At 46.5% G+C, this 21,424-nt stretch overlaps 1 protein-coding gene across 1 annotated transcript in view; it reads right to left on the bottom strand.

Moving 5' to 3' along the window:
- The window catches only part of CWF19L2 (CWF19 like cell cycle control factor 2), a 1,214,198-nt gene that overhangs the window by 550,759 nt on the left and 642,015 nt on the right, over positions 1–21,424 (bottom strand). Inside the window, exon 12 of the mRNA XM_086935247.1 lies at positions 5,708–5,845. Within this exon, the coding sequence (XP_086791373.1) occupies positions 5,708–5,845 (138 nt within the window). The remainder of the gene's footprint in view (positions 1–5,707; positions 5,846–21,424) is intronic.

Raw genomic sequence — 21,424 nt, 5'->3', positions numbered from 1 at the left:
TCCCTAGCTCATTTTGCCCTCCCCTTGTTGGATTGTCGCCAGGGACAGCAGGATTCTCTGAAACAGGGGCAGTAGGGGTGTTAAAATAAATAGGGTTGCTATCCCCCCCTGTTGGCTGGATAGCTGGAGGTGGTGTTTGTTTAACTTCCCCTGTGTTGGGCAGAGTTCTTCTATGGTTGAAAAACTGCTGCCTTGCAATTTTTGCTTTCTTACGAGCGTAAGCAGATTTTGCATTATTTTTCTTTTTCAGGCCTTGGCGATCTAGGTTTTTACTTTTTGCAACAGAAAAGGAAGGGGCAGGAATGTCAGGCAAAGTGCTAGAGTTTCCCTGTTCAGTAGGCAATTGACCCTCAGTAGGTTTGGAGGTCATGGGTGAGAAGATAAAGGAAGAGTCTAATAGGGGAGGAGAGGAGGAAGGGGGAGAGTGATGAAGGTCAGCGAGGATCAACAAAGGGGGGGGGGGCGTGAAGCCTGTTCCGGGGATGCAGCAGACGCAATGTTTCCCAGGGAAGATTTTTTAGAATTTGCAAATGTTTGGGAGAGTCTACGCGCGGCATCTAGCTCAATTGAAACCCTCTTCTGCATTTTTGTGATTTCGGCATCTATTGCCAAATTTGTTTTTACAAGAAAATCGTCCAAGGTGCCCTTTGGCTTAGTCAGGCCCAGCGCAGTCTTACTGCGACTCCCCCGAGTACACATAATGTGTGACAGTTATAATTTCTGTTGAGTACTCACTAATCTCAAAGACCAGGCACGATGACAGTGACAAGAACCAAGGGGGGTGGGCCAGGCCAGTCCTCCTAGTCCTCGAACGGCCTCAAACGGTCCCGCCCTTGTCCCAGGCTTCTCCCGGCGCCCTCCCGCGCGCTCCCGCGCAGCTGGACACTTGGCTCAATATGTACTGACTGGAGGTAAGAGGGAGGAGCTGTTGAAAGTCAGGTGGGGCTGGGCGGGGCGGTCAGGGAGAGCCGGCCAGCTGGAAACGGCCTGAGCAACCCGGGACTCCTGGGATACTGAGTCCGGGTTGCTGCTCGCAGCCCTGTCGCACACTCACCGCCCAGCAGCAGAACAGAGAGCACAGCCTCGGGATGACCCCTCCAGCGACGTGGGACCCGCGAAGCGGGTTCCACTAGGTGTTAGGCGAAGTCCGTGGGCAGGCAGCAAAGAAACGGCAGCAGCAAGGAAACGGCGTCCGTGTAAGTCCCAAGGCAGAGGGGAATCACGGCCGCTTTTGAGTCAGGTGGGGCTGGGCGGGGCGGTCAGGGAGAGCCGGCCAGCTGGAAACGGCCTGAGCAACCCGGGACTCCTGGGATACTGAGTCCGGGTTGCTGCTCGCAGCCCTGTCGCACACTCACCGCCCAGCAGCAGAACAGAGAGCACAGCCTCGGGATGCCCCCTCCAGCGACGTGGGACCCGCGAAGCGGGTTCCACTAGGTGTTAGGCGAAGTCCGTGGGCAGGCAGCAAAGAAACGGCAGCAGCAAGGAAACGGCGTCCGTGTAAGTCCCAAGGCAGAGGGGAATCACTGCCGCTTTTGAGTCAGGTGGGGCTGGGCGGGGCGGTCAGGGAGAGCCGGCCAGCTGGAAACGGCCTGAGCAACCCGGGACTCCTGGGATACTGAGTCCGGGTTGCTGCTCGCAGCCCTGTCGCACACTCACCGCCCAGCAGCAGAACAGAGAGCACAGCCTCGGGATGCCCCCTCCAGCGACGTGGGACCCGCGAAGCGGGTTCCACTAGGTGTTAGGCGAAGTCCGTGGGCAGGCAGCAAAGAAACGGCAGCAGCAAGGAAACGGCGTCCGTGTAAGTCCCAAGGCAGAGGGGAATCACTGCCGCTTTTGAGTCAGGTGGGGCTGGGCGGGGCGGTCAGGGAGAGCCGGCCAGCTGGAAACGGCCTGAGCAACCCGGGACTCCTGGGATACTGAGTCCGGGTTGCTGCTCGCAGCCCTGTCGCACACTCACCGCCCAGCAGCAGAACAGAGAGCACAGCCTCGGGATGCCCCCTCCAGCAACGTGGGACCCGCGAAGCGGGTTCCACTAGGTGTTAGGCAAAGTCCGTGGGCAGGCAGCAAAGAAACGGCAGCAGCAAGGAAACGGCGTCCGTGTAAGTCCCAAGGCAGAGGGGAATCACTGCCGCTTTTGAGTCAGGTGGGGCTGGGCGGGGCGGTCAGGGAGAGCCGGCCAGCTGGAAACGGCCTGAGCAACCCGGGACTCCTGGGATACTGAGTCCGGGTTGCTGCTCGCAGCCCTGTCGCACACTCACCGCCCAGCAGCAGAACAGAGAGCACAGCCTCGGGATGCCCCCTCCAGCGACGTGGGACCCGCGAAGCGGGTTCCACTAGGTGTTAGGCGAAGTCCGTGGGCAGGCAGCAAAGAAACGGCAGCAGCAAGGAAACGGCGAGGAAACGGCGTCCGTGTAATAGCAATACATCTAAGTCACGAAAATACAACACATATTGCATTACAAATGCTATAGGTGTCACATTTGCGAAAGTTAAAACTATTGGCATTGTAAATGACAAAGCTATTAATTTAGCTATTTTCAAAACCAACACAAATACAAAATTTGTCATTTACAATACCAATAGCTCAAACTTTCCTAATGCGAGACCTATTGCATTGCAAATGCTTGTTTGCTACTGTGTTTCACAAGTTCTTTTTTGTTTGCTACTTTCCAGTGAACTCGATTCTTTATGGGTTAAAAGTGGGTACACCAGTTTGCTCACTATATTGTTTTTTCCTTCAGTTCAATTGATGAAGCTAGCTAGAAATAGTGAGTCTGTGGTTAGTCCCACATCCAAATCCACTTCGGTGCAGAGCTTTTTTTAGGGCGTACACAATGTTATCCTTCCCTTCACTCTTTTTCTTACTAGGGAGCAAACTAGTCTGTTGTACCTCAACACATAGTAACATGATTGTTCTCCCACCAGGCCCGTGCTGGTTATTGAGTATAGCCTTAAGTATTGTCCTTTTATTTTTAAGCTTTGTACTCTGATCTGAGGTTTCCAAGTTCACACAATATGATATTTCTGCAGTAGGTTGCGCAGAGTCTACCACTGCTTTGACCCTTGGCAAATTATTTAGAGCTTTTGATTGCACAGCGAAGCTGGTAATGCTGCCATATTTAGTTAATGTTTATAGATTGCAAGTCAGTAGCCGATAAATATGTTCAAGACCTGCCAGTGAGATAATACCCATGATTGTTTCTTGCAGTGATTTACCAATAATATCCTCCCAAGATTTGATGTCATTGTGTAACCTCCTTCTTTTATGACGTATAAGGACGGGGATGTATAGGAGGGTATAGTTGTAGACCATGGAAGAGCTAATTATTGGAGATGGAATCCAAGATTTGAATTATTACTACAAAGGTGCAAAAGATAGACCACCCTGAGTCCTTGTGAGTGTGCTTAAGCAAGTCCCTTAATTATCCTTCTTATTTCTATAGTCTCTATTGCCATTGTTAATCCGAGTGCCCAGCCTTTCTATTGCAGCCCTTCAGTGATGGGCGTAGTACTCAAGGCACTTGTACCTGCGGCTGGTAATGAGGTAGTTAGTCTGACTTATCAAAAACACTAGTGAATTTGACACATGAGGGAATTTTGTTTTTGATAAGAGTTAACTACCCGGTCCCTTCTGGTGTATACTCTCTCTTTTTTTTGGGTAGTTAGTCAGGCACCAGCAGAAAAGAAATCAGCAATGAACTTTATTGTCACATTTTGAGTCTGATTCAGTTTTCTACGCAAACTTGTGGGGCTCAGGGTAGAAGTATCAAGCAACTTTAATTTCAGGGGTTTTACTGCTTTAGTCGGGCTATGTGCTTTTAGTAAGGAGAGTATCAGGTTATTATAAATTCTCAATGACCTTCTTGGTACTAGTATCCATGAGCCCAGATTACAAATAGCCACTCAATCAACTCACGGTTAATTGCAAAGTAATGGGTGATGGGATATGAAGGGTAGTAGGTTATAGCAATCTTACAATCTTGGTGCAATCGGAAAGATATATTGAGGGTTGAAAAGTGGGAGTCACTGGTGTTAGTTGCAGAAGTGCAAATGTAAACAACCATAGAGGCAGTACGGAAATTTGGCGCAAAGTTCCCAGCAGTTCACCAGTAATACAAAAATATGCCGCGTATGCTGATTATGTACTGATTCTGTTGTATAAGATTAAATCAGATATACCAGTGTAACAATATATCGTTTGTAAAGTGGGGAGCGGGCTAAAAGAACACAAAAATAGTAAAACAACAATGAGGCAGTGGGTGTGGTCGATCTGGTTTGATCAGACTACCTTATCCGTTGCTGGCAGCTCTCTCTTAAATAATTCAGAGCATAAATTCCCTCCGAGTGGAGAAATTAGTCACAAAATATACTAAGTAACAATTGGGTGGTTGCTCGGTGAGTCAGCAGCTCAGACTCAACTCAACACTCAGTTGAGCCAAAAGCTACAAGGAAGCACAGATGCAGTTCACCCATGGGCCAAAGTCACTTCACAGCACCACGACTCCACCACTGATGGGAAACTGGGAGCGGGGAAACGCACAAGCAATATGTGGTAGTGCTTAACACCACACTGAGGCCGCAGGCATGGTGGCAACTGTGGCTGTAGGTTGAATTGCAGCTCAGAAGAGGTGCAGCAAGTTAGAACAGATGAATTGAACAAGGCCATGGGCAGGCTTGGCACCTCCGTGGACTTGTGTCGACAAGTGACTAGCAACAAGGGAGGAGTTGTGAATAAGAAACAATGCATTCCACAATTTCTACCGAAGTAGTACTGGATGTAGGAGTTCTGAAGGTATGCGTTAAAACACTTCACTTTTCAGTAACACAGATCTAGCAATGCCAAGGGTTCAGTCAATATTGAGGTTATTTCACACAGAATTACCCCTGGGCGTAGTTCGCCTAGTAGCGCTATACGTAGCTACGCGAAGTGCACTTCACGCTATGCATAGCTACGCGACCTGCGTAGTGCGGTAGGGAAAATGCTGTTCGCACTGATTGCACAGTGCCGGATGCTTGTCCGCACTGTGCAATCATTGCAAACGGCATCTTGCACAGTGCAAGCGGTCGTTTTCTGCCGCTCGAGTAGATTTGTACTCGAGCGGTAGCTTTCTCAACGCGGACTGGTAGCTTCTCATCACGAGCGGTCGCGAGCATACGTGACCACTCGCAATGAGAAACCTGACCACCCCACGTTGAGAATCTTGCCGGGAGGTTAATTTTTCACGCTCGCGATCAGCAACTTGATGTTGCTGATCTCGAATGAGGAAAAAGTCTCACCGGGATGGTGTTTTGCTCGCTCGCTGTCGCCAACATGACGCTGAGGACCCCCAGCAAACAAAAAATGCCTACTACACTGCGCTACGCATTTTTGCACTGTGCTACGTGCAATTCGCGTAGTTGCGCAAACTACGCACACTCCGAGCGTAGCGTAGTGTTCCGCCCAGGGTTACACACAATACCTTGAAATCATGCCAGACAAAGCACATGTATTAAGATACAGTATTGCATTTTGTCAAACAGGCTTGCCACACTGCAGATTTTCCCTTTACATTTCCAAATACTTTAGGTTGTAAAGGGACCAGCCGCCAATGGATTATACCAGTTCTCGATCTTTTTTTAAAAATTAATAAAGCTCACGGTACATGTAAAAAAAAAGAAGGTAAAGAGATACATCTAAAAAAGCTGATTGCAATATTTTGTATTTTACCTTAGAAGCCATTCGCATGAAGAGCTTGTTTTGATCCTCGGCTGTACCCATCTTTTCTTTTCTGACTAGATCTTGAAGGCTCTGATTGTCGTCATCCTTAAAGTACCGCACCCTTTCTTTCCCCTCATGAGTTTCAACCTTGACAGGAAAAAATAAAACCATATTTGGATTGGAAATTGTTTTAAAACAGTAAGGGGTTTCTCTTTAAAGCAGCATTAAGAATTCTAATTTCTTGAACAGAAATTATAAATTCTCTTTCGAAATCAGCTGGCAATCCTCTAAAAGGAGGCTTTTTAGATACATAATGGTAAAAACCTACAATGTGAAGACTCAATAGGCAACTGGCAGCGTTTGATATAAAACGAACAATGATATCATCTGCAGGGGAGGAGCTTAAGAACCGCAAAAAGGAGCTCTAGAAAGACGACCCATTTATCCCCAGTGCTATGATTCGTGAAGCAACTACTGAAGCATACTGAAACCCTTGATTCTTTGCTGAGACCAGGAGGTAGTATTGATAATGAATTCTTCCCACTACAATCCTCGGATGTCTTACAGTCTTTTTAAAGCTAAAGCATTTCAGATCGATAAAACACATCTAATCTTTCAAAGTATAAAGGATTCGTGTCAGTTACTATCTTAAATGATTTCCTTCACAGTTTGCTATCCTATCAGTATTTTCTCTGTCTTTCCTGATCCATCATTTGGTACTGATTCAGGACATGTAGTCTTGGTGCTGGAAGAATGTAAAGTATACCAACAGACACACCACAAGTACATGGTCCTATGCTAAAAGACCACGCTTGGCACTCGGAGATGATTTCCCTTTCATTTAAATCAGGAAAGAGTTAATCAGGAACTCATAATGCACTAGGACAAGATACGGCAAATTATCGCTCTCAGACATCTTGGAAAAGCATGTTTGGAACAACCAGTTTCATCATCTGCATTTTGATTTAGAAAGACATTTTGACTAACAGCCCGCTGATACCCTTGTTTGTGGGGGCCTAAGGCAGCCTAGACATTTTAGTAGGAGGGGGGCAATGATTAGGGTGAATTTGAGGAAAGTGCAGAACTACTGGAAACTAGGTATTTACATTATACAGAAATTAAATGAATAATCAACTTGGAAAAAGTGGAAAACTTCAATTGCAAGACTGGTAAATATGCTTAATGTCCCATCCTCAACTCCCAGCCCTGTAGCTTACATACTGGGCTACCAAATACAGACTGCCTACCGTATGAGTGAACAAAAAACACATAATTTACAGTCATTCTAAGAAATTCCTTCAATGCTGGAACAAGACGAAACTTTAGTTTATTTCCGCTTGTTACGGTAATTGCACCGGTCTATGCTTTGTCGCATCACTGGATTTTTGCCTTTTAGAAGAGTTCGTATTAAGCCACAGTAGGGAAACACATTTAAATAGTGTGGATTCATGAAGAGAAGTATTTATTGTAATACAAACTGGGGGTTGCTCAGGCATTTTTCAACAGTCTTACCAGAATGGATCAGATGAGCAATCTTGTGCAAATTCTATATCCTACTGCTTTTGCAATAGATCTATAAATAAAAATAGTTCACACTTAGCCCAGTTTAAATTTTTTATATACTGTACTGTCCATTAAGAACCAGATATTGTTGTCATAATATCCTCTGACGCAATATGCCCTAAATGCTGTTAAAAAAATATTGCCCCATAAGTTAATAATTGAAAATCTGTTTTCCACGAGGAAAAAGTGTGACAGGGAGTGCAATAATACCTCGCCCGGGGAAGCAGAAACAGTGCAATGGACTGCACCCGAGAGTAAAGGACACAACACTGGAAGCAGCAGACCTGGGATCAGAAGGGGCCTGCCAAAACCCGATCCATGACGGACTCCCAATGCGGATAATGAATTTGACAAATAAATACATTTTGTTTTCACTCCGCCACCGCTCTCAGGAATTCCGAAGTGGGTGGCTTGACTTTTGACATCTGACTTTTGTCTTGCGACGAACATAAGCAATTTGAAAGCGGTCACGAAAATACTATAGATTGCTGGAGGCCAATCTGCACATCTTTTCTGTGATTAGTCCAATATATATGGTTTCATGCATTTATTACTACAGGGTCGTCAGTTCACACAAGAACATTTCGTCCTGAAGATGGTCCTATAGATGTTAGCTCAAGACCAGACCGAAACGTCGACATTCCTACCCATTTTCTTTTGTGAATGTCCGTTTGGAGTTGTTCATGTCTCTTCAATGATGTTTTCCTTATTTGAAATGGGCTACAACAAAAGTGTCCATGAGAAAACAGTTGCTGTGAGAAAAATTTATCTCAATCACTTTTGTATTTGTGTATATCATATTTTGTAATTTATTTTTGTGTATTACACTCTTTTACATAAATTTGTATTTCAAAATATACACCCGGCTTACATTGTTGGCATGTTTACTGTTTTTACTCATTTACTTTGGATATATTTGTCTTGAGTGAATATAATTAATTTTGTAAATTCACTTGTCATAAGCCACTAGCCAGGGCTTATACATTTATGTTCTTGATTCCGGAAGATTTCTGCTTTTATAAAAAAAAAAAATTTAAAAAACCTTTTAGGTACTCTCACCAATTACTGAGTTGGAGGTTGAGGCATAAGCTCTAAAGAAGTAGGGAAACAGCAGGGGTGAATTCATCAGCTGGAGAGGAGGGTGCAGGCAAGGGCAGACACATGGAGTGACCTGCTGCCTCACTGCAGTGTTAACCTCTGCCACAATGCAGGGCAACAGGATTGGTGAAAGGACACAATTTGGAGAGTTATTAGGTGACAACGGATGGATTTCAGACATGAAAGCACATGACGACAGCGACAAAGTAAGAAGTGGATGAAGGGAAACGGAGAGATCTTAAAGTACCTATGAAGTAGAAAAGACACCCTGTGGTTGGCTCCACCTGGGGCCATGAAGTTGAGCCTGAATAAGCATCCACTGTGAGGAACTGGACTGTATCAAGGGGGATACATCACTGAACACTTTTGTTCAGAGAAGAGTCAAGTGGACACACAGGAGTGACCCTCGAAGCTCCTTGATGGGAAGGTCCGAATGGAATGCTATATTATGCTGAGCCACTTGGAGCCAGGGGTGCTGCAGTCAGTTAGAATGGAGGAAATAAAAGTGTGACAACCAGAAGCATAGAATCCTAAAGCAGGAGTTGATGGGATAGATCGCAACTAGATGGTAGTCACTCATTCCCTCTTTTGTTATTAATAAACTTCAAAGAGCTCTGAAGAGACCAGAGGGGGACATTCAGAGTGACATACAGCAATTGTAGGTTACCTGGCAATGAGTGGCACAGGACTCTGTGGATCAATAGTGAATGCAAAAGTGAGCCACAGTAAGTGACATGCTATCAAAAACACCACAGATTAAGACACAGGTGTTGCACAGCTGGTAGAAAGACTGTGCACTCTATAGGAATCCACTGATTACTGAACTATAGGGCACACATTTTGAGACAAATATTGTCACTAGAAGAACAAGGCTGTACTACAATAGAGGTCTGAGGATTCAGAAACATGCTCAAGCCTAAACAATGTATGCATTAGAGGGATTGTGAAGGGAGTGGAGGAAAGCCACAGTAAGTCATATGTGCACTGACTTTATGAATTCATCTGAGACTAGGCGAGGTGAAACTGATGATATATGATACAGCTAATAGGATGGCTTCCATGATCCCACAACAAAAAAGCACAACTGGATATCAGAGTTCACCATTTTCAGTCTAAGTAGAATATAACAGTTCACATTATCAGGTGCACTTAGTGGTCCTCGATCAGGCTCTTGTGACGTCAACATTACAAAAGACAAGAGTTCCTCCCTGTGATGGACTTACTGAGCTCTCAAGGAGTGGCCTAAAGATGGGGCTATTCCTGAGGCATAATTTTCCGCCAGCAAGAACAACAGTAAACACTGAGGGTTCTCACAAGAGCGAAGAAGGCCATTCAGATGCAGTGAGAGAGAGAAGAGAATCATCTCAGGTGAAAAAGGCAATCAACATTAATACAAGCTCTATATGGCATTGTTTGTGAATTTCAGAGCTCTAACCGCCCCTCAATGGAACCGACAGACAGTGAAAGATCAAAATGAGAGAATAATTGAAAGAAAATTAGTAACAGAGATGTGGGAAATTTACCCGGCAGAATAAAAACATCTGGAGAAGAATCAGACTGAACCTAGTAAGGTAGAGTTGACATCAGATGAGCGCCTATATGTTTTCCTTGATGCAGAGGAGGTCATGGCGGGGAGAGATGGTTAGAGAGATAAGGGTTTATTTGATAGCCCTCAAAGGAGTTATACCTTTGGTATGAAGGGCCCTCACGCTCTGAGGAAGAGGTTTTGAAATACGTAGTTAAAAGGGGAGGGATTCGGAAGGGCATTCAAGTTGCTAAGGAAATAAGAGATAATTTCTTCTTTTTTGTTCATAGAATATTATATCGGTTTATAATCAAGAACAAACAATACATAATAATAAAGCAAGAGGGGTTAAAATAAAATGAACAAGTCAAGAATCAATAGCATTTCCAAGACATGCACGACAGTAGGTCATTATATCTGGTGACAAATATCATTGCAGTCTTACATTAGTTGTAAAAATATGTAGTTAGGAGTAGACCGCAAGCGAGTTAAAAAGATATAGGCTGAGGAGCGAACTGTGCTAAAATTGGTCTGGAAGACAGTAAATCAGCTGAGTGTACATTTTGCACATATCTCGTGGTGGACAGAGCGGGGAGGAGTCGTCGTGTGTGAGGGAGGGGGTTTAGCAACCCCAAGATTGCAGTGGTGCAACCTGTGGTTGGTGATAAGGGTGAAGGATGTCCCTCTAGGATGGTGAGTTAAGTATAACAGCGTCTAGCTTATCCCAAATATGTTGGGAGGTTACAGGGCAGCCTTTAGTATTAAGATAGGTTTATATGTGTGCTTCTCAGGTAGGTTACCCAGGCCCACCAAGTGTGATATGATATGTATAACTGTGATAGCAGTGGTGAGTAATAGGTCAAGTAGGGAGAGGTCTGTCTCAGGACAGTCTATTGGGTAATCTGCCAGATGTGGTCCTAGTACGATGAGCGGAAAGAACACCAGAATATTTATTTTAAATATTTTTTGTAACTGTTTGGCGATATCTTGCCAGTATGAGTGTAAGTACGAGCAGCAGAAGAACATGTGTTCTTCATCTCCAAGGGAAGAGTCAAATGCCCAGCATGTGTTGGCATCCTTAAGTTTTAAGTAGAATAGTTTCGCAGGAGCCCAGTAAAGGAAATGTGCAGCAAAGAACTTGGTTTGGGATAGAAAAGGGACCAGTTTATGTTGTAGTAAGTGTGATCTTATCTTACTCCAGGTGGCTGTGTTCGGAAGGACCATGCTCTTAGATAAGAAGTAGGATGTTGATTTCTGCGTTAGCTGTGTGAGGCATGAGATTTTTGAATTGGTGAGGATCTGTTGAAGTGTGAGGCAGAAAGTTCCTTTGATTGTATTTGTTGAAGTGTTTGCAGTAGGGTGGAGACATGAATATGGCCCATTTTAGATATTTTCACTTTGATACTGAGAAAGTTATAGAAGTCCATATTGGAGAAGCCATGTTTATGTTGGCGGAAGACCTAGGAGAGTGGTTCACTGTTCTCATAAAGATCATATTTCATTGCAATTGCTTTCGATGCCCAAATCAGATCAATGAATGGAGAATTAGAGATGTGTAGTTTCTTGTTGTGCCACAGAGAAGTGAGGTAGGATTTACAGATTTTGGTGCCCATAGGCCTGTCAACTGTTAGTAAGGCGGATATAGTGTCCTGAAATATTGTGCGGGGGAGAGGAAAAGAGAATCGGTTCATTAGTAGTATGGAGTTGAGTAAAAAGGGGTGGCAGATAGAGAGTTCTACCTTGGCCCAAATAGTTTTCTTTAGTGGATTAGGTTTAAACCTTCGAGAGCCTTGTGCTGCCAAGAAGGCCGTCTGGTAGGTGATTCAGTTAGGAAAGCTACAACTCCCTAAATCAGCCCTCGCATGTCGTTTTTTTAAGGCTGATTCTAGGTTTTTTGTTCTCCCAAAGGAATTCAGGGAGAGCTTGGTCAACTTTAAAGTAGAAGTCTGGGGAGAGCCGGGTAGGTGGCATGCTTGATAAGAAATTAATCACTGGAGAAACCATCATTTTTAGTTTTGACTCTCCCCCACCAGGATTTGTGCTTTGGGGACCAAGCCAACAGAAGCTCTTTTATTTTAAAGTTTTACTCTCATTAGTGGACACTGTGTCAGTAAGGATTTTACTGACCCATATCCCAAGGTGTTTTATAGTTGTTTTCCATTGGACGTTAAATGAGCCACACACTGAAGGACAGCAATGGATATTTAATTGGAGGACTTCGCTCTTGTCTCTATTTGGGGAATATCCCGGGAGCTAAGAAAAGTGCTCAATTTTGGAAAGGGTAGCAGAGATTGAGAGCTCTGGGGATTCTGTTAAAATCAGAATGCCGTCTGCATGTGGCTGTTTTATGTGTGGAATGTCGACGAATGAAATGCCTGGAATACTTTGTGATTCATTCATCATTGGTGGTGGGGGGTCAATGGCAAGTAAAAATAGTTGCCGGGATAGAGGGCACCCTTTTTTTGTTCCGTGTTGAAAGGTAAAAGTTTGTGATAAGGACCGATTGATTCTAATTCTTGCGGAGGGGCTGGAGTATAAAGCCATAGTCATTGTAATGAATTACTTCCCCAAGGCATGTCTGGAAAGAAAGGCTTTGCGGTATGGCCAAGAGACTTTACCAAAAGCTTTTTCCGAGTCCAGGCTATAGCCATGGCCGGAGAAAGCGGATTTGATGTTTTTTCGATGATGTGGAAAAAGAGGCAAATGTCACTAGCTAGGGGCCCTAAGATAAAACCAGATTGAGTTTGATGAACAAGTTTAGGAATCAGTGGGGCAAGACGGTTAGCGAGAAATTTTCCATAGATATTTGCATCCATGTTGAGATGGGAAATTGGCCTAAAGTTTTTGGGGTCTGAGTGGTCTTTTCCATCTTTAGAAAGGCCAACAATAGTTGCCACCAATGCGGAGCTAGAAACTGAACCCGAATCTGCAAAGTGTGAGAGGACCAATTCCAGAGTATTAATAATTGAGGGGGCTAAAGTCTTCTAAAAGTCAATAAGGAAGTCATCCGGACCTGGAGGTTTACCAGATGGGATGCTTTTGAGTGCTTTGTGGATCTGTTCTACAGAGATTGGACTGGCTGGGATAATTACGTCAGAGTCGGAAATTTGTTTTATTGGAAGCAAATTCAAGAATTTCAAGCAAGCATCAGTGGGCATGTTAACGGAGGGAGTATAGAGTTTAGTGTAGAATTGATGGAAAACCTTGAATATCGCTTCCGTTAAAGTTTTTTTTTGTGTTCATCTGTAATCGGTTGAATCAAATAAGAGTTCCCGGCTCTGTTTAGAAATAAAAGTTTTTTCCCCTTTTTGGGTGTCAACCGACAGATGCGCTCATTTACTCATAACAGAACTGTATTTGCACTTAAGAAGTTTTAGGAATGCCAGAGTGGTTAAATCATTATTTTGTCGGCTAAAATCTGCAGCTTTGATCTCTGCTGCTATTCTGTCTAGGAACGACTTGATGAGTTTGTTTTAGTGTGACATACGTCGTATAATTTGGCCTCTACAGTAACATTTCAGGTAGCTAAAGGGGAGGTCACAGAGTTTAGCTTTAATGAAATAATTAGCTTTAATGAAATGAGACAGCTCAGTGTGAAGTATATCTTGATTCATACGCCACGCTTTTAACTTCAAAGAGGGGTGGAGTAGTTGCAGTTGTACTGAGATGGCGGCATGATCTGAAATAATGATCTGTTCTATTTTTGTCAAAATGGTGTGTGGGACAAGGGTGGTATCAACCAGGAGGCAATCAATTCTTGAGAACGTGTTATGTGTGGGTGAGAAAAAGGTAGTCGTTCCCCGGGGGATTATAGAGTCCCCAAACATCTGTCAGCTGATGCGATGAGCAATGGGGTGAAGGGCTTTATGCGATATAGGAATTCTATATCTGAATGCAGATTGTCAGTCTAGGATGGGATCCATAGGGAGACTGAAGTCTTGACCAAGTATGATTCGTGCCTCCGGGGGGAGAAGTGGAAGGTTGGCAGAGAGTGTGTTCCAGAATTTAGGATCGTCTGCGGTAGGGGGGTATATATTCACTGCATATATTTCCATGGATCAGTTTTGTAGTCTCGTAATTACCCATCTACCATCGTTGTCTGGCTCAGCGGATACAATAGACAAACCAGACATTCTTGAAGATCAGTGTAACTCCATGTTTTTTGGAGATAGCGGGGAGCAAACAATTTCAGAAACCCAACCAGTACAGAGGGAGAGAGCATCTTTATAGCCAATTTGGATTTCCTGCAGGAATACCATGCCACCGGTAATAGAGTGGCAATATTTGTGGAACTTCTTCCGTGTGTTAGTGTCAGTAGGAAACATTTACATCACAGGACTCTGGGTGAGGGGCGGGATAGAAGGGACAGTAGGTGTGAAGGGTAGGATCAATGCAACTGGGAAAAATTAACATCTCTGATTAGGAGAGAAGCTCAAGAGATGAAGTGTAGAATGTGGGGTAATGGGTATCACATGCAAGGCAGGCTGTAGGGTGATCAGGCGGAAGAGTGAGAGGAGGGCACGAGCCCGCCACGAAGAGTGCAACCTGACAATAATATCTAATAAGGCTCTGTTAAACATTGAATGCAGCTCTGTTATGTCTAGAGCCTGGTACAGATTAATATAGTAATTTCAATAGGTAGGAGTAACAAGATAAAGCAGTTACATAGTTACAAAACAGAAGTAATCATACAGAGCAAATATTTTTCCACAATTGAGTAGTTATAAAGAACAACTTATTTACCTTCGGTAACAATGTATCTGTAAGAGACATATATTAGTTATAGGTTCCTTACCTTAGAATTACCCCCAGGCGTCAGACTGGATCCGGAGAATTTTTCTCTTAGCAGTACCCCTGCACGTCGGTCGAGTCCGCATCCGTCATCGGCGTCGTGGTCGCCGGGATGATGTAGCGATGTCTACTTGGACTACGCCCCTGCACGCTGACGTCAGTTCTGACACGACTCCACGCCAGAAGCGCAGGGTCATGCAAGACACTGACCACTGGTGCACATAACTAGGGCTCTGGAAGGGACTCCCTATCGCTAGAAGTCAGTTCGCAGAACGGGGAGGATGGGTAGGGCGGTAAGGAATCATTGACCAATATATGTCTATATGTATGTACCGAAGGTAAGTAACTTGTTCACCTGAAAGAGACCATTAGTTATAGACTCCTTACTTTAGAATAGATTCCCCAGCAATGCCAACCCAGAACGACCAAAAAAGCTGTCTCTCCGGACTTGTCTATCCAGGCAATATTGTTTGGTGAACGTGTGCAAGGATGCCTGGTAGATGTCAATGAGCGGAACTCCATGTCCCAAAGCAGTAGAGGCTACCGTCGCCCTGGTAGAGTGGGCGCGCAGTCCCACTGGAGGTTCCTTTTTCGCCATTGAATAGAGGATATTAATGCATAGGACAACCCATCGTGAAATGGTGCGTTTTTGTACAGTCCGACCTTTCTTGGTGCCCACATGACCAATGAAGAGTTGATCGTCTACCTGGAAATCTTTAGTGCTGTCAAGGTAGGACTGCACACGTTTTGGGTCCAGTCAGTGGAGTCTCTCCTCCTCTTGCGAAGGGAGCGGAGGCGGGAAGAAGGTGGGCAAAGTGATGGTCTGAACTATGTGGAAAGAGGTAACCACTTTGGGTAGTAAAGAGGGCCTAGTGTAAAAGACCACTTTGTCCGGATGGATGGCACTAAAAGGAGGCTTTGAGGATAGAGCCTGAAGGTCACTCACCCTGCGAGCGGAAGTGATGGCGAGTAGGAAGGCAGTCTTCAAAGTAAGAAGAGGACAGGTATGTAGTGGCTCGAAGGGAGCACACATAAGGTAAGAAATGACAAGATTCAAGTCCCATTGGGGCATTACGAAAGGAGAAGGAGGAAAGAGATGAGTAATGCCCTTTAGGAATCTATTTACAATAAGGGACTTGATAAGAGAAGGCTAATCAGGAAGGCGAAAAAAGGCAGATATGGCAGAGAGGAAGTCCTTTAAGTGTGCCCAAGGCAGAGCCCTGCTGTGCTAAAGAAAGGATGAACAGGAGGAACTCAGAAAGAGGAGATCCACAGCCTTTGCTGTGCACCAGCCCACAAATTTGTTCCATCTACTGGCGCATACCGTTTTAGTGGAGGAACGCCTGGCTGCCAAGATGATGTTACATACTTTGGGAGGAAGGTCGAAAGCTGTCAGCTGTCAACTGTCAACGCTCAATCTCCATGCAAGGAGGTGGAGGCTGGACAGGTTCAGATGGAGGACCGTGCCCTGCTGCTGCGACAGAAGATCCATCTGAAGAGGCAGTCTGATTGGAGGATCGATGGCCATGCTCAAGAGCTCAGGGAACCAGACTCTTCGTGCCCAGTCTGGAGCCACAAGAATGACTTGGGCCAAGTCACGCTTGACCTTCTTCAGCACTCTGGGCAAAAGTGATACAGACGGAAAGGCGTACAGGAGGCCGCAATTCTACTTGCGAAGAAAAGCGTGACAGTGCCGCCTTGGAAATGTCAACATGCAGAACTGCTGACATCGGTGGTGAACAGATCTAACCAAGGTTCGACCCACTACTGAAAGTGACCTTGCACCACTTCTGAGTGAAGACCCCATTTGTGATCCATCATGCACCAACGGCTGAGTTCGTCCGCCCTGGCTTTTAGAGAACCTGCCAGTGTTGAACCACCGGGGATATACCCTGATGTTCCAGTCATGTCCAAAGGTGAAGAGCCTCTTGACATAGGGTCCACAACCCCACCAAGCCCTGTTTGTTGCAGTACCACATGACGGTGGTGTTGTCTGTGAACACCTGCACTACTCATCCTTTGACAGAAGGAATGCCTTCAGTGCAAGACAGATCGCCCGGAACTCCAAAAGGTGATGTAGAGACAGGACACTGCCGGAGACCAGAGACCTCTGATCTCCGCCTCTCCCATTTGACCGCCCAAGCCCAGGAGTGACGCGTCAGTTGCTAATGTCATCTTTGGTTGGGGAAGGGAGAGGGATCTGCTGCTGACCCAATCCTGGTTCTTGAGCCGACACTGCAATTGATGTCTAGTCCGAGATCTGGATGACTTCAGAAAGATTCCCCTGAAGTTGCACCCACTGGAACTTAAGGTCCCACTGCAGAGCACGCATATGCCACCTGGCATGATCCACCAGCATGATGCAGGAGGCCCAGCAGCCTCAGAGTCAATTTCACCGAAATCCGGGATAGAGGCTGAAACATCGGTATCATAGCCTGAATATCCCCTTCCGCTGCTCGGGATGATATGCTCGAAACTGTGCTGTGTCCAGAACTGCTCCATTGAAAAAGAGCTTCTGAGAGGGAGTCAGGTGTGACTTCGGCACGTTGATAATGAACCCCAATGAGTGCAGGAGGTCCGCCCTAGTCTGGAGGTGGAAGATGACAGCCTGAGACGAGCACGCCTTCAACAGCCAGTGGTCGAGAGAGGGGAAGACTGGAACCCCTGATCTGCGCAGATGAACTGAGACCACCGCCATCACTTTTGTGAATACCCGAGGGGAGATGGTACGGTGAAAGGGGAGCACGGTAAACTGAAAATTCTCGTAGCCTGCCGTGGACCATGGATAACGCCTGTGGGCTGGCAGGACGGGGATATGGAAATATGCGTCCTGCAAGTCCAACGCTAGCATCCAGTCTCCGGGGGTCGAGGGCAGACAGTACCTGAGCCAACGTGAGCATTTTGAACTTCTTCTTCCGGAGGAAGGCATTTGTCCTTCTTGGGTGCCGGAATGTATGGGAGTAACAACCCTGACGTACTTTTGGCACAGGGACCCTTTCAATAGCTCCCTTTGCCAAGAGAGGTGCGACTTCCTGGCGGAGAAGGGCCAAGTGATCCTCCGACATGTAACGGAAGGACAGTGGCATAGAGGGAGGGGTAGCCTCCAAGGGGAGGAAATAGCCTCTTCGGACGATCTGCAAAAGCCACCTGTCTAACATGGTTTTGCCAGTGGGGGAGGTGAGGGCGAATCCTGCCGCCCACTGGCCTCTGGTGGCCCTGAAAGAGGGAACTAGGAGGGTTTGGAGGCTGCTTCAGGGGGGTTATGGGTGGACTGGCCCACGCGCTAGGCCCCACACCCGCGTTGCTGGGACTGACATCCGCCGCCACGCACAAGCTGAGCAGCTTGCGTGAACTGGTGGCTAGACTGCGTCGACCATGGTGGGGCACCCATTCCGTAGCCAAGAAAGGGACAAAAAGCAGACTGTGTGGGGCAAGAGCTCGCCGCGAGGCCCAAGGATCTGGCCGTAGCCCTAGAATCCTTGAAGCGCTCGAGCATGGAGTCTGCCTTGTCACCCAAAAGGCGACGGCCATTAAAGGGTATGTCTACTAAGGTGGATTTAACATCCCCAGAAAAAACAGACGTCCTCAACCAGGCGTAGCGCCTCCAGGCTACTGACGTGGAAACCGTTCTGTCCAGTGAGTCGGCAGTATCCAGCCCACATCTGATAGTGAATTTAGCTGCGTCTCTACCCTCTGCCACTGCGCGGGTGAGAACAGCCCAGGCCTCCTCCGGGCACTGTGGCAGCACTTGGGCAACCATATCCCACACTGTATGGGTATAATGGCCCATGAGGCATGCGGTATTCACCAACCGCAGCGCTAAGCTGGCGGAAGAAAACATCTTCTTCCCAAGGTGCTCCAGCTTCTTGGATTCCCTATCTGGGGGAGCAGTAGGGAATGCGCCCTTAGAGGACAAGGCTCGGACCACCAAGTTCTCGGGAGATAGGAGAGGAAAAGTGAGTTGCCCGGGGCCAGGCGGTGGCGTTGGGCAATCATCCTGTCCACAGGAGCCTCTGTGCTGGGCTTGGACCAGTGCCCAGAAGGACATCAGTGAGGGCTTCATTGAAAGGCAGAAGGGGCTCCGAAGAAGCCGCCACCGGTTGAAGCACCTCTGTCAGGACGTTAGTTCTGACTGCCACAGTTGGGAGCTCTAGGCCTAAGGCCTCAGCCACCCTATGCAACACCACTATGTATGAGGCTCCCTCCTCTGTAGCTATGGTGGGGGGGGGGGCCTGCCAAGGTCTGGGGAGGTATCAAGACCACTGGCGTCACACCCAGGTCTTCTTGCCAGTCTAGCTCTTAAAGCTGGTCAGCCAAAGGGTCCACAGACCCCTCCCAGTCCTCCCACCCTCCTCTGGTTGCCTTTCAGGCCTGAAAGGAATACCAGGGATTAACAGAGGCACAAACATGCCTTCCGGCGCCGGTTCCAATGTCAGTCTGGCGCCGTGTCCAAGTCAGGGGTGAGGCTGGGGTCGGCACAAGTCAGGGGCACAAATGGCGCCGGAGGCGTCGTCGCCTGGATCCGCGCCAGGGAAGGTATTGTGAGGTCGACCGGCATCCATCCAGATCCAGAGCTGGATCCTCAGGGTGCCTCTGGCGACGGGGCTGGAGCCGCCGCCATTGAAGGCTCAGGGCCCCCAGCCGACTCTGCGGGGCCCGAAGACGCGCTGGCAGAGTAAGGCTGCCCAAAGATGCTGTGAATCGTTTCGTAGAAAGCTCGAAATTGGGCAGAGGACGCTCTGGCACCGGGAAAGGTAGGGAAGGATTAGTTACTTACCTGTAATCCTAGTTCTCTTCCAGGGGTATCCTCATCAAAGTCATAAGCATTAGAATATTCCCGCCCATGCGCGGGACCCCGGAAACACTATATTATATGTGCCCCACATATATATACACATATATATATAAATAATATATATATAAAAAACAAGCAATAGCAGCTAAATCACATCAGAGCTGAAATATGCTGTGAAGAATTTCCACCATACATGCATATAATAGGCATTAGAAACATGAGAAACAACACCAAAGATTGTTTAGAAATTGTTTTAATGCTCAGAAAGCAGTAGAAATTCTCATAACTCACTGGAAGCATAAGAAGCTCCCAGGCTGCATTGCAAACACACAGTCTAAAAAGACTGAAAAGCTAACCTGTAGCTGACTAGCAAAAAACTGACTTTAAGGCACTCATGACCCCCTGTATCCCATCATGCCCCAGGGGTGACAGTTAGGTCAGTTGTTCTTTTCGGAGACTGAAAAACAAACCCAATAACAAATAGGTTAACAATATCTCCTTATTAAAGAGTATCCTTTGCCCGGGGAGGCGGGAGGGTTGCTTAAGACTTTGATGAGGATACCCCTGGAAGAGAACTAGGATTACAGGTAAGTATCTAATCCTTCTCTTCCAGGGGATCCTCATCAATAGTCATAAGCATTAGAATAGAATAGCGAGCCTCTCCTCATCCCTGCGGGCAAAGGAAAGATAAGACAGAAATCTCATCAATAAGCCTGAGTAGACTATAGACTACCCAAACAGATTCCTCAAGGAGGCTTGCCCTACTTGAGTATCGGTCTTGGAATCAGATTCGAGGCAGTAATGCCTCGTAAAGGTATGCACTGATTTCCAGGTTGCAGCCTTGCATATTTCCGACATGGGAACGTCATGCAAGAAAGCCACTGTAGCCGCCTTCCCTCTAGTGGAATGCGCTTTCGGAGCCATCAACAAAAGTTTGCCTGCTAGTTGATGGGCCAACTTAATGCAAGAGACAATCCACCTGGAAATGGACCTCTTTGCCGCTGGAAAGCCAGTTCTCATTGAGCCACAGTTCACAAACAGTTGGTCCGTTTTCCTAATCCCTTTAGTCTTTTCCAAATAAAACTTAAGCACTCTTTTAAGATCTAAGGAGTGAAGTGACCGCTCGGCCGGGGTCGAAGGATTTGGAAAAAAGGAAGGGAGGGAAATAGACTGATTTATATGAAAATCAGAGATGACCTTAGGCAAGAAGGATGGATGAGCCCTTAGGACTACTCTGTTATGGTGGAATACAGTATAAGGTTCCTTTGCACAGAGCGCTTGTATCTCACTGACTCTGCGCGCAGAGGTAATTGCCACCAAAAAAGCTGCCTTCCAAGAGAGATGTTGTAAGGAAGCCTTGTTGATGGGCTCGAAAGGTGGAGACATTAACCTTGATAGAACTAGGTTTAATTCCCACGGAGGAGAAGGATTTCGCACAGGGGGATACACTTTCTTCAATCCCTGGAGGAAATCTTTGACCACTGGAACCTGAAAGAAAGACACCTGATCAGGTGACTTTCTGTAAGCCACAATAGCTGACAAATGCACTCTAATTGAAGCGTACTTTAAACCAGCTGTTGCGAGGGAAAGGAGGTATGGTAAGATGACGTCCTCCTGCCCCTTGGTCGGATCCAAATGATGATCCCTACACCACAAGTAAAACCTTTTCCACTTGAAGGCATAGGATGCTCTCGTGGACGGTCTCTTAGCCTCCTTTAAAATGTTCATGCATTCTGGAGGCAGGTTCAAATGTCCGTATTGCAGGACCTCAGGAGCCATGCTGTTAGGTTCAATGATGGGAGGTTGGGATGCATTATCCTCCCGTTCATTTTGCTCAACAGGTCCGGTCTGCAAGGGAGTCGTTTGTGTGGACACACAGACAGATGTAGAAGGTCCGGATACCACCACTGCCGAGGCCAGTCTGGAGCAATCAGGATCATTTCCATGTTCGTCC

The sequence above is a fragment of the Lissotriton vulgaris genome, chromosome 8 (assembly GCF_964263255.1).
Source record: "Lissotriton vulgaris chromosome 8, aLisVul1.2, whole genome shotgun sequence".
Classification (NCBI taxonomy): domain Eukaryota; kingdom Metazoa; phylum Chordata; class Amphibia; order Caudata; family Salamandridae; genus Lissotriton; species Lissotriton vulgaris.
The sequence above is the reverse complement of the archived record's forward strand: the minus strand, read 5'-3'. Positions and strand labels throughout refer to the sequence as shown.